The sequence below is a fragment of the Suricata suricatta genome, chromosome 14 (assembly GCF_006229205.1).
Source record: "Suricata suricatta isolate VVHF042 chromosome 14, meerkat_22Aug2017_6uvM2_HiC, whole genome shotgun sequence".
Classification (NCBI taxonomy): Eukaryota; Metazoa; Chordata; class Mammalia; order Carnivora; family Herpestidae; genus Suricata; species Suricata suricatta.
In genome coordinates this window covers 25498264-25512648 of record NC_043713.1, presented here as the reverse complement: position 1 = coordinate 25512648, position 14385 = coordinate 25498264, and the positions used below count along the sequence as shown (strand labels likewise).

General features: G+C 37.8%; 1 protein-coding gene across 3 annotated transcripts in view; it reads right to left on the bottom strand.

Moving 5' to 3' along the window:
• SMAD2 (SMAD family member 2) overlaps positions 1-14385 on the bottom strand; it is an 82950-nt gene that overhangs the window by 19717 nt on the left and 48848 nt on the right. For 2 of the 3 annotated variants that reach the window (XM_029922599.1, XM_029922597.1), the window contains exons 3-6: positions 12088-12177; positions 10844-11037; positions 9621-9755; positions 6735-6809 (exon numbers count right to left, since the gene is read on the bottom strand). In XM_029922599.1, the coding sequence (XP_029778459.1) occupies positions 6735-6809; positions 9621-9755; positions 10844-11037; positions 12088-12177 (494 nt within the window). The remainder of the gene's footprint in view (positions 1-6734; positions 6810-9620; positions 9756-10843; positions 11038-12087; positions 12178-14385) is intronic. The other variant, XM_029922598.1, reaches the window with a different exon arrangement.

The window sequence follows — 14385 nt, the reverse complement described above, 5'->3', positions numbered from 1 at the left end:
TCACAGTCTGGGAGATCAAGCCCCACCACTGTGGTGACAACAAGGAGACTGTTTGGGATTCTCTCTCTCTCCCCCTCTCCCTGCACCTCCCCAAGTCCCCGCATGCGTGCTCGCTCTCTCTCGAGCGCTCTCTCTCTCACAATAAATAAACTTCAAAAAAAAATTTTTGTTTTTTTATTTATTTTTGAGAGACAGAGAGAGACACTGTGAGCAGGGGAGGGTCGGAGAGAGAGAGGGAGACACAGAATCCGAAGCAGGCTCCAGGCTCTGAGCCAGCTGTCAGCACAGAGCCTGATGTGGGGCTCAAACCCATGAAATCATGACATGAGCTGAAACCGGACACTTGACCAACTGAGCCACCCAGGCGCCCCCAAAAAATAAATTTTGAGATCGATTAAGACTGGTCATTCATTTGCAACTATTTCCACAAGTTTTTGGTTTCTTTTGACATAGCTCTTAAGGTGACAGTTTTTTAAATTAGACATTTAGGTCTGTGAACTTTTAGGTTCACAGCAAAAGTGAAGTGAAAATGAAAGTACACTGAAAGTACAAAGAACTCCCAGATGCCCATGTGCACATGCACATACAATCTCCTCTGCAACGAGCACCTAGCACACAATGGGTCCTTTGCTGCTACCAAAGAAATGACACCAACACATCATTATCCCCCAAAGCCCACAGTTTACACTAGGGTTCATTCTTGGGGCTGTCCACTCTATGGGTTCTGACAGGCACATGACATATATCCACCATGTAGTCTCATCAAAAATAAAAATGCCCTGTGCTCTGTCTATTCATCTCTCTTCCCCTCATTTTTTTTGGTCTCTACAGTTTCCCCTTTTCCAGAACATCATGTAGGGGCAATAGTAAAGTGTACAGCCTTTACAGTTTGGCTTCTTGCACTTGCATTGTGCATTTAAGGTTCCTTTATGTCTTTTCATGACTTGGTAGCTCGTTACTTTCTAGCGCTGTGTAATACTCCATTCTCTGCATATACCACAGTTCATTTATCCATTCACCGACAGAAGAACATCTTAGTTGTCTCCACGTTCTGGCAATTACAAATAAAGCAGCTATAAACATCCATAAGCATGTTTCTGTGTGTCCATACATTTTCAGTTCTTTTGGGAAACACCATCGAGTGTGACTGCTGGATCACATGGTAAGGGTGTGTTTAGTTTTGTAAGAAGCTGCCAAAATGTGTCTTCCAAAGGGGCTGTACCATTTTGCATTCTCATCAGCCATGATAACATTTTAAATTTTATTTAGCTAAATTTGTCGATATTTTCTCTGATGGTTTTATATCTTGCATATTGCTTGTTCAGATTATTTAAAAAAATTCCTCATTGTCCTGTACTAAAAATTATAGGGTTTCATCTTTAACATTTAAGTGTTTGCTCCAAATGGAATTCATTTGGTATGAGATGAATTACATGCTTAGGATGTATTTTATAATTTTTTTGAGGGGTATTAGTTTGGATTGCTTGAGAAAAATTAATGGCTAAAGATATACTAACAATTTTGAGTATATTAGCCAACCATAAATGAAGAGATCTCAAATGAAACAATAAAAATAGAATTATTCTTTCAAAAGGCATATACAAAAGGACAGTTAAAGAAATCTTAAGGGCATTTCGCCCTGAAGGCCTTTGCTTTTGTATTACAGTGAAAACCCTGAAGAACTGAAATTATCTACTCCTTTGGTTTTCTACCAAACATGCTTAAAAGCAAGCTTTTAAAAAACAACGTAACACTGAATACTGACCAATCACTTCCACAAAGCTTTCAGGAACTGGGAATCACAGGATACTCCTTCAGCCTTAGCCCTACCTCATTACCAAGCAAGTCCTACGTCAGCAATGAATCCCATCTCTCCCTACGTCGTGCGACCAGCCCAAACAAATCCAGTGCATCAGGCAAGAATGAGGTGTCTAGAATATGACATCCTAGGTGCACAGTTCTGTCACTTTTTAGTTCTTTTTCTATGATGTTCACTGCAATGTTATTTTTATTCTTTGTAAACACTGAACCTTTTAAAATTAAAAGTACAATTACTGGTAGATGATATAAATTACATGCAATGTCTTATTTTCTTTTTTTACCTCTAACTTTTTATGAACACCCACTTGTAGAATTTAAAATGTTGCAGCATAATTTCATCTGTAAAATATTCTCCTTTATTTGACATAGACTGGTAGAAATATTAAAGCAAAAAAAAAAAAAGACACATGTAATCTGTTAATTCCAACTCAAAAAAGACGATTTATAATGTTCTATGCATTTTCAAATTTTCAACAAGGATGAATTCTGTGATGAGAATAAAGCCGCTTTTCTTTTGTTTTGGGTTTCCCTTACAATTAGAAGATGTAGAAAAAACCATGGGTCCTAAAATAATAAGAAAATATTGGAAACACACAAAAATTGTGTTTTTCTTTAGAGTCACCAAAAAGGCTGGAGCACAATTTATGAAGTCCAAGAGCACCAGTTTATAGAGGGGGATGAGGTTTTCCTATGTCAGCAGAGGGCAGGAACCATTTTCATCACTGAGAGCATCTGCCAAGTCAGGACACAGACACACACAGGACTGGGCTTGCCAAAGGAAAAACCAACTAACATTTTAATGGCCATGCACAGGCAATGGAATCTGAAAGCCCAGGCACAGGCCTGTAGTCCTCTTCATCACTCAATTTTAACCCACAGGTCTTTAGCGGATAAGAGGGAGCACATCGAGTTCTGGGCAGGGCTGGAAAGCAGTGAGAGAGAGACCCTGCAGCCTCGCCACACTGCTATCCGAAAGCCTGCTGAGGGAGGAGGCTGCCCCCACCTTCAAGCCTGTGGTGATTTGACATTAATTAAAACATCAAATCATCATCCATCCAATTCAGCTCCTAATCATGTGGAAGAGATCAGCTCCTCAACTTAGCAACCAGAGAGAGAAAAGGGGAAGGCTTTCCAAGGGAGAATATGATCTGTAGTACTCTCTAGCATTATTTTAGCATCCAATAAAAAAAAAAAAGAGAGAGAGATACAAGGTGGCAGGAAAGACTAACCCTTAATGAGAAGTTAAAAGTCAACAGAAGCAGACTTACATGTGAAGCAAATACTGGAATTATCAGATAAAGACTTTAAATCAAAACTGTAAAACTGAAAAATAGAGGCTCTGAAATGAATTCATTGAATTGGTTTAAGCAGACCAAAGTTAGACCCTCTTATACACCACCTGACTCTCAACAAAGAGGCCATGGTCAATCAACAGATAAAGAAATGTCTCTTCAACAAATGGCGCCAAAACAACTGGACAAATGTCTGGGCGGGGGAAGGGCAGAGATGGTGAATATGTAGGTAACCACAAAAAATCACTTTTTAACCCTTTAAAGAAACCACCACCACCACCTCAAACTCTAAAGCAAAAATAACACACTTTGGGGTTTATACACACGTATAAGTAAAATAAAGGACAACAGAAGCACAAATAACAGGTTGATGAATGGAATTAGCATTGTAAAATGCTTACACTGCACATGAAGCTGTAAAATGTTACAATTTAACAATCTAAGGAGAAGGTGATCAACCTGGGATATACATTGTAATCACTAGAACACTCTAGAATACTAAGTGGTTCTGTTAAAAAGTCAGGAGAGTGAATAGAATGGATTCAAACATAAATATATTTGATGAATCTAAGAGAAGGCAGGCAAATTATAAACAGGAGAACAAAATACAGGGATGGGACAAAGAGAAGTGAAACAGCAAACTGGTAACCCAAACCCAACGATAGCAATAATTACATGAAATAAAGAGAGACTAAATATTCCATTAAAAGACAAAGACTGATAGAGGAGGACATACAATGCTGTCCAGAAGGGACACATTTTAGATAAAAGATCAGACAAACTCAAAGTAAAAGGATAAAAAATGGACCGTACAACCACTGATATAAGTAAGAAATGGTGATGTTAATAGAAGACACATTTTATAACAAGGGTCAAATTCATCAGAAGGACTTAATAATTTTAAATGTGCACTTGGTAATGACTGAGATTTGAAATACATGAAGCAAAAACTGACAGGCCTGGAGGGAGAGAAGGACAAATCCAGATTCCAGGTTGGAGACACTAACGCTCCTCTCCGTGACGGACAGTGCAAGTAGAAAAAACGGAGGGAGGACTAGGAAGATCTAAACACCAGCACCAAGCATGCCCTAAATGACGCAGAGAACATGGCACTTGCGGAACATTCTTTTCAATTATACATGGAACTCTATCCACACAAATAAGCCACACTGTGGCATAAAATAGTTTTCAGTAAATTTCTAAAGACTGAAATCATGCATATTATTTTGGACCGTAAGAGAAATTAGAAATCTGTGAAGTATCTAGAAAACTCCCACAATTCTAAAAAAACAGAGTTTAAAAAGAGTTCAATTTTGCTCTAAACTGGGGTCCTGTGTCAGTCAGAACTCACCACAGTGCTGGGAGAGGAGTAGACAGCGGGTAGGAGCCTGGTAGTTAAATCAACTTTTAGCACCTCATGAATCAAATATGCACACTGCATTACAGGAAGTATTTACACGTACCATTTGGAAAAAGCAACATTTCTCCACTGAAATGGGATCAGAAATGGTATTTTAGGTTCAAAGCAAGACCCCAAAACACCAAATCGATTGTAGTTGATTCTTCTTAATCACCCCTTCCCAAATTTGACCTTGATCATAACCGATGATTATGTCCGTCTCAGTGCTCCTCCCGTGTCAGCCTAGGGTCAAATAGGGATCTGTGCGCTCACTGGAATCCTTGTGACCTTCTGTGTCTGGCTTCTCTCACTTCATATAATGCTTTCAAGGTTCATCTTTGTTGTACCATGTATCAGAACATCATTTTTTAATATGGTTGAATAATATTTCATCATATAGACATACCTCACTTAATTTATGCATTTATCATTTGATGGACAATTGGGTTGCCTCCACTTTTGGACTACTATGCATAATACTTAAGCGAACATTTGTGTGCAAGTTTAGTTTGGATGTGTTTTCAACTTTCTTGGGTATATACCTAGGAGTGAAATGGCTGGGTCATATTGTTACTCTATATTTAACTTTTTAAAGAACAACAAACTTTTCCAAACCAACCAAACCACTTTACATTCCCCCCAGCAACAAATGAACACTCCAACTTGTCCGTGTCCTCATCTTTTTCTGAGTACAGCCAACGGAGTAGGGTGAAGGGGGACAGTCGGCAGCATGGTTTTGATGTGCATTTCCCTGATGACTAACGAGGCTGAGCATCTTTCCCTGGCATTCACTTTTAAATGTCACAGTGGCAGTTGTTCATCATGGGGCAAAAAGGAACAGGACTGGTTCACGGACACAGATCTTTGGCACACAGGAGTATTAGGAAGATGTATTTGGAAAGCCAAATATCATCTGCAGTAAGACATGTGCATTAATGTACTGTTATTTCCAGTGATCATTAGATTACCTACATTTCCTGGTTATCTACTAATCTGAACAGTTACAAGTAAGATCTGCTATAGCAGAAGCTTCTTTATCTGGGAGTCTAAATAATGGAAAGATTTAAACAACAGAATTATTGTGAAAGCCAGTCCCCAGCCCCCCACTCCCGCCAATGCTAATTCACTTAAAAATAACTTAGATTATCATAACTACAGAATGCTTTAGTATAAACTGTGTAGAAAAGCTGATGGTGTAATTTGACAGGCTGTGACTGCAGACAGAGAGAAACAGAGGAAACTAGACAATTACCATGTCACCACAACTACTTCGCTGGCGACCTAATTCGTTCTGATAGATTACACATTTTATTACAGAAGAACTGTTTTAAGGCTTTGGCATGTAACATTTATTACATGCTAAAACTTTTTCTCCACTGTGTCTGGAGGGGATAGCTAAAGATTAGGAATTAATTGAATCTGCTCAGGTACAATGTATTTTGTGTAAACAATCTACTATCATTCAGAACTCACTATTAAGTGAGAGCCTAGAGCCTGGAGCCTGCTTTGGATTCTGTGTCTCCCTTGCTCTGCCCCTCCCCCACTCATGCCCTGTCTCTCCGTCTCAAAAAGAAATTAAAAAAAAAAAAAGGGAGCACTGAAAAGCTGATCTTCATCCCTCATCTGCAAATTCCTCAGAAAATCTGTTACTGGGTTTATTATGGCTTTTCAGCACAAACACACATTTTTTTTCACCGGGTAACTAAAACTTTAAACAGAAGTACAGAGTACTTGAAAAGTATTTGAGTGCTCTCAAATCTTCCTTTAATCTAAGGAGAGAAACCTGTAACAATTATGCTGCACAGCATGTGTTCATTTTTCACGGACAACAGGGCTCTCCCTTCAATGGTTCAAATACGATTATATCAATAGAGAAGATTCATTTTTTGATGCACATCCCAACCTCTAAATTTAAGAGTTATAAATAAGGGGCGTATGGGTGGCTCAATTGGTTAAGCATCCAACTTTGGCTCGGGTCAGGATCTCACTATTCATGAGTTTGAGCCCTGTAACAGGCTCTGTGCTGATGGCTGAGTTTGAAGCCTGCTTCCAATTCTGTCGCCCTGTGTCTCTGCCCCTGCCCCACTAGTGCTATGCTGCTTGCTCTCTGTTTCAGTCTCTCTCTCTCAAAAATAAATAAACATTAGAAAAAATTATAAATAATTTCCAAACAGGGCAAAAATGTATTATCTTGTTGAGAAATTTTGAAAGGTAAGTTTTACCTGTATCCATACTTTGGTTCAACTGTTGATCACTTGTTTCTCCATCCTCACTGATATATCCAGGAGGTGGCGTTTCTACAAAAGTTCAGAACAAATCAAGCACAGTTGCAATTTCATCTCACCACCTTTGTCCTACTACCAAAGAGTCACTCTGAATAATACATACAAATATTACATAATATGATTATAAAAAGCAATTATTTGGTTCTGAGGGCTTAAAATTCAGGTTTTGATCCAAATCTTATAGGTGAATCCTTAAAGCCTACTTGTAATATGATCAAGCTCTCTAGGCATATTTTCTTAGGTTTTATTTACATATCTGGCTCATTCCCATATGTATATTTTCTGGGGCAAGAGCCAAAAATAGAACTTCAAAGACGCCTCAGTACTGAATCAGCAGGCTTCAAAAGACATTAGTATCTACAATATATATTTTTTAAACTAATGGCCATCATGGATGGGTATACCTAAGAGGTGATTAAAGGACACACAACACAATACACCACACACATGAAATTTCAGATTGCAAAGTAATACGTGCGTCACATTAGGTTCAATGAGGCAAAATACGGTAATATGGTTCAGGACTGGTCTAGTCTGAATTTCACCTAAAAGGTATATTTCTCCAGGGATTTCTAACCAGTAAATCCTGAGTGTTTGAAGCAGAAAGGTAAATCCAAACACAGACTATTGCACAAACCTAAGGTAAAATACACCCTGAAAATAAGATTCTATTGTGCCATTTCCAAGATGCTTTATAAACAAAATGTCTACATTTAGGAGGCATCTGGAGAGCTGAATAAGCTTGGTGTAAAATAAATACATTTATATAATTTTACCATATATAACTTCAAGGAGGAAAACGAAGTTTAAGTGAATATCAACAGTGTAACATTTACATGGCTGGATAGTTTAAGCAATTCAAGATAATGTAATTATCAAAAGGGAGAGGGAGAGAATGTGGGTTAAAGGGCTCCTTCGTTTAACCCTTTACACTCTCCCTTCAACAAGCTAACTGTAAATGTGAATTGAAGTTTTGAACTCTTCATTAAGTGCCAATACCCTAAAAGTATGACTGATGAAATTCTCAGAACAAAATATCTTCAAATACTCAAGCACTAAAGAACACAAAAACAGGACTAACAGACCTCAATACGCACTATCTTAAAGGTTAAAGCTAACAAAATTAAACAGAGCTAAGCTTTGCCAGTTTAACCATCCATGTCTCAAAGGTCTAAACAGGAAGAAATAGTAAACTTTTAAATACCTTATCCTGTTTTGCTTTTCTCCACTATTATCTATAAAATAATAAATAATAAGGCTATTGCCATTTTGGAGAAAACACTAAAATTTCCTTTGAAGTGGAACAAAAAGTGAGCCCTTAGCTTTCACTGCCGGATGGAGCTGGGTAAGCCCCATTGTTCAGAAAAGCAAACAGGTGTGATCCACTTTTGACTTTCTACTTTGTAAAATAAACCAAATCTAAACAAAGAAAGAAAGGAAAATAAACCCAAGCATCTCCACAAGTAAAAACCACTAACCATTCTGATTATCAGCCTTCCAAATAATTACTGGGTAGGTGTCTTACAAGACTGTATGCTTACGTCTGGGTTTCCTAGTATTGTTGAATAATACGAATTCCCACATTAAAGACTTAAACTGTGTGTGCCTCCCCCCACCCCCCATGTAACCACCTCCAGCCGAGTCTTCCCTAGCTAGTGACTGGTTTCAGTCCCGCCTGCCCTGCTGGTCCTCACATCCCCCCAACCTCCCTTCTGGAGGCCTTTTCCTCCTAACTTCTCAAAAAGTGTGTTTCCTAGCAATCTAAAAAGCAGTCTTAAACCCTCTTTTGCAACAAAAGAATCGTAAAGAAATTACGCACATTAAAACAATCAGGAAACACTTTCTACCTTTAAAATTAGCTATTTTAAAAAATCTTTATGTTTTAAAAATTGTCAATGAAGAAGCATTACTCTATGAGACATATTAAAGAAATCTTTTTTTAAATATACCTGCAACTAGGTTCCTTACGTATTTCCTGCTATACGTACAAAATGAGAGCATAACGGAGACACGTTCGTTACACAAGGAGAAAAGAAAACTGAGACTAAAACAGCCAATGTATGGCTCCAGCCTCATTCTAATGTTGTACCTTTTGTTTCTGCTGGAGGGGAAGCCCCAAAAAACAAAAAAGGAAAACACAAAGTAAGAAAGTAAGAAAATACTAGATGCTCTCCTAAAAACATAGGGAAAACTAAAAGTGCATCGTGGAGTATTACTAGATCACATAATACCATAATTTGAGCTGGATTTGAGGACCATGTAGTTAAACTCATTCACTTCTCAGCAGAGGTGACTGAGGCCCAGATGAAAAAGAACTAAATTAGAGGATTTATGACTTTCAGTAGTGCGGCAGCGTTGCTCCATCTGTAGGAACTCAAATACCCTACCTCCCGTAGGCATACTACATTTCTCTTAAACAAGAGCAAACTCTCTATGGAAACGATTATTTGGGTGGTTTGCAGTCGCACTTGCTTCAGGAACACCTTTCCTGAACCAGTTATTTCGCTGACATCCTGCATCTCTCTTAGCTTCAATAGCTAAGACAAACTTACTAAGATCTTTTCCTTTCTGCTTCTCACAGTACTCTGATTAAAGCCACTGCAAAAGAAAATGAAATATAAAGTAAAACTTTTCTCCAGACAAAAGTGTTTAAAGTATGAGGCTTATACATTTCACAAAATAATCAACCAACAAAGTAGATTTTTCTATTCAAAATCCAGAAACGTTTTGTTTACAATCAAACCACAATTTACTGCACATGAATGTTTATGAACAAAATCTGTATCTATCCCAAGTTTTAGGAGACTCGGAAGGGGAAAGTACCTGGGATGTAATTACTCTGTGGCTCGATTCCCGCTGGGAAGTTAGTGTTTTCCGGGATGGAGTGGGTATAATCGTCCAGAGGAGGCAGCTCGGTCAGGATCTCCGTGTGTCGCGGCACTAACACTGGGGGCAAAACTGAAAGAGTAAAAGGAACCCGGGTTAGTGGCAAAGGGTACGGACAGGCACCAGGGAAACGGGACAGGGCAGACCTTTATTAAAAAACTTCACACACATAAAAAGGGAGTAGCCTGCTTAATATTTAAAACTTAGGGTCCATCAATTTGGCATTATACTAGTTATTGAGAAACCGACAAATCTGATTGATTTTAATTTCTCATGTGGTCCAAAATCTAAATTTCCAAGTTTCAATTTATCTTGTACTCTGAGGAACAGGGACATTCTGGGAAAATTACATTACCGTGAGAGCTCATACATCCCCACTGGAAAAGCTGCAGAAAGATCTGTGAAGTCAGATTTAGGTCATTTCTGAAAACATAGCTGTATTCTTTTAAAAATTTTCAAGTACACAGCTAACTAAGTAAACTAAAAGTCTTACTATGGATTTCACTAATCTGCTTAGATACAGACGATGCCATTAAAGTACTTCAAAAAAATAAAAAAAGAACAAAATGACTGAAAATCATACAGGAAGCAGATGGGTAAACAGGTGTATCAGTTTAGTTCCAACCTGACTGTGATGTGAATCCGGGGATTAGAATTTCCTGAATAGGGCTGCCAGTTAATAAGCATCTGACTTCAGCCGAGGTCATGATCTCGCAGTTTGTGAGTTCAAGCCCTGCGTCAGGCCCTGTGCCCCAGGCCCTGTGCTTGTAGCTCAGAGCCGGGAGCCCTCTTCAGATTCCATGTCTCTCTCTCTCTCTCTGCCCCTCCCCCACTCACGCTGGTACACACACAATCTCTCTCTCTCTCTCAAAAATAAACATCAGATTACAAAAAATAAAATAATTTCCTGGATATGTAACTTTGACGTCAAAGAGTACACTATCCTAAGAAACTGGCATCTTACCCCTCTAAAAGTTTATTTTCCGAAATTTAAAACATTTAAAAAGTATTTTTAATTATCACCAAATAATACACTAAATTTCAGGTAATTTCTTGGAATTTTACACCAAAATTTCCCAGGGCCAATTACATAGGAGTGCCTAATTTACTCAAGTTCAAGCATTTACTAAAAACAAGGAAAATGAACCTAATTTTTCTACCTGGTGTCTCAACTCTCTGGTAGTGGTAAGGGTTTACACATACTTCATCCTTTTTAAGATTAAAAGCATATTCGCAGTTTTCAATGGCTTTGAGTTCATGGTGACTGTGAAGGTCAGGCCAGCGCCACAATCGGCAATATATCACGTGTGGCAGTCCTTTCCGATGAGACACCTGCAGACGGCCATCCAGAGACCTGTCGAGAAGCAAGGGAAAAGAAACATGGGAACTTTAAAAACCAAAACAGGTGCAGTTGACTGGGCTAAACTCATACAGTCAGAGCATAAAGAAAGGAATGACAGACATTTAGTCAGTTTTAGTGAGTGCAAGGCAGAAACTGTACTACGTGATGGGTCTGATACAAAAGTAAGCAGCAGCGCTACACAGGTCTCTCATAAAGATGCTACATAAAGGACTCAGATGTCGGTGAATGGCTAACCACTTGGGAAGAAATTGATTTTTTTAAAAAAGGATCATAGAGTATGCTCGAAAAACTTTTTGTCAACTTCTATCTTGAGTAAATCAAACTCTTATTTAGGGATGCTTTGAAGGGCATTAATACTGTAGGTGACTGAGTTACCAAAAAAAAGGAACTAGTGGGAAGAATGGGAAGTACCAACAATGATGCAAAGTAACTTACTCAAACCAGTGTAACTCATTACCCAGTTGTGATTGTTTTGAGGACCGAGGTAACTCCTACAGCTCACACATAAATGCAGATGGTGATGAGTATATGGGATGAAATGGACAAACACCAATATGCTCAAAAAGAGGAGAAGGTGACTTTTAAAAAAAGAGAACACAAAAATGAGTTAGCCTCGCGTGAATTGTGATAGAAGGGGTTTGGTAAATAATTACATACTTATTAGTATAAAGAAGATGAGTTTTAGATGACAGCAAGAAATTTAGCAAAATCTTATTAGGGATCTACTTGAAAATTAGGCCAACAACAGATTATAATCTAATCTCAAAATCAAATGAGAATAGTTATTATCAAAGTTCCTATTCTTTAGGGGATGCAGTAATTTAAAGAAGATTCAAAACTAGAATTTCATTGATCAAAACAGCAGTTGACACATTTAATATATATCGTTAATACTGGCAAGCAGGTATTTTAAATGCCATGCCTTAGTTACATGAAGGAAACATCCTAGGCAAAATGATAGTGAGCAACCCATTACTGGTCTTCCAAAACAGCCCCCCCGCCCCAAGATGGCTAGGATTCCATAGAGGGCAGAATATTCACCTGGTTTGTTCAGAGAAGCTGTAAAGGCCTGCTGTATCCCACTGATCTATCGTATTTGGTGTACTCAGTCCCCAAATTTCAGAGCAAGTGCTGTGCATAAATTGAAAAACAAAAAATTGATGTGAACATGGAAGCATGGTTATTCAAAATACCATGATGTAAAACATGGGAAATGTACAGAATACTTCCTTCACCCAGAAAATATATACATCGCTTCACTGTTTCACGGGCTTTTAGTGCTGGTTTCTATATTTTCTATATGAAGGAAGCCAATAAAATGGAACATGTGACTCCAGATAAGTTATGATTATGTTTTAAAAATGTGAACACCAATGCTCTCTAGCTTAATGAAATCATACCTATAATGCCCTTTCCAATTTCCACTACTCACAACAGAAGGTCTAATATCTATGCCATTAGCCTTACTAACAGTGCGTAATTTTATAATCTAGTTTAAAAAACTTATGTAAAACTGGATGTCGACTGGTCTTTCTAATACAGGAAAAATTTCACTTAAATTAGATACATATCCACAGTTATTATTTTCACATTATTTGGTTGAGAAACTCACATATTGTTTTACTGGAAGTTATTATTGCTCTCTGATGACTAAAAAGGAGAAGGAAGTGGATTTTGACGTCATCCCAACAGAGCGTACCACCTTAAAAGTTTTGAGAAACTGCTGTGAGGACTAAAGATATGTGAAAGTACCAAATTCTTCAATGGCAGTATGAATATAAAAAATTTGTTGTGTCTAGTTTTCAAAAATCAATGCACCTGAAAGACACAGACCAAGAAAGATCTCAAACATTTTCTTCCACATCTTTCCAGAACATTGAAGCCCAGGGATAATTCTTCCTATTTTCTCTGCCACAATTTATTTCAAAGTAACTTCTTATCTGTGGGAGGAGGGAAGGAGAGCTTCAAAGGCATTCTGGAATGGAACTTTTCGCCTGTCAACATGTGTCTGGTCAGACATGGTACTTTTACAACCAGAGTCAAAAGGTAATTTCTGAAACAAACTCAAACTCCGTCTCTCTCATATTACAAAATCATCAAAATTTCAAAGAGGAGGAAGAATCGTTTCAAAACAACTGTTGCAAATAAAAATCAAACAATTGATTAAACTCCAGGTGCACATGGCTAAGGAGCTAAGCGAATCAACATTTCAAAGGACAACAGTGAGAAGTGCTGTCTTCCTGTGACACACGCTGGGCTCAGGGGCGCCAGGGCCTCTCCCAGGGGGGCCTCTCCCAGGGGCTCTGGACACATTTCAGGCCATGCCTTGGGGGCCACAGCAGCTTTTACAAATATATTTTTAGATAGTCCCCAGCATCCTTTTAAGGTATTTTACAAATTCTCTTGGTTTTTAGGCTTCAGAAATCTATCCTTCATTTCCCAAAAGACAAAAGTCAGAAAAAAACCCTGAAAAATAATTTAAATCTCTTTTTCCCCAAAGATGTACTGACTATAAGACCCATGACCATATGCAATTCTTTTAAGATATTTATCAAATATCTACTGAAAACATATAGCACCATGTAGTTTAAATCATAACAAAATCACCTACATTCTGCTGTGTTATGATCTGAATGTAAATCTCAGAAGGAAAAGTATACACCTTACTCTTCAGCCTTTGAAAATAATCCAAGGAAAATGATTAACGAAAGATTAGGTTAAGAAGCTATCTGCTCTTATAAGAGTAGAATGACAATTTCACTAAAGTAACTCTGACACTGACACAGAAGCAGAATCTAAAAGAGAGAGAAGCTTAAGTTGTGTTTTTATTCAAGCCTTGAAATAAATCAGAAAATAATAAACAGTCATTGTTCAGAACATGCAATCAATCAACAGGCAGGCCAACCTAGGTCCCAAGGCTAACGCAACCACTTTCCAACTTGCATCCAAAGGTATATTTAATGCCTCAGGTCTACTGTTTATTGTAACCTCTCTCTCCAAAATTATAAGGTTTGCTTAAAAATAATAAATTTCCTTCTAGCTAGTAAAATTTTTGCTTGTTCATATAAGAAAAAGTATTTTTTAAAAGGATCAATTTATAACAAAATACATGAAGCATCTGGAATAAATGTAAGTATAAATGTGGCAAAGCTACACAAACATTTTAATTATTACTAAAGAACACAAAAGCAAACTAAGCAAAGAGAAAACCAAATACCTTCCTATTCAGTAAGACAACATCACAGTGACACCAATTCTCCAAAATTTATTATTTGATGCAATCTCAATAAAAAGTTCAGACAAAATTACATACCGAACATACCAAAATACGTAAAAATG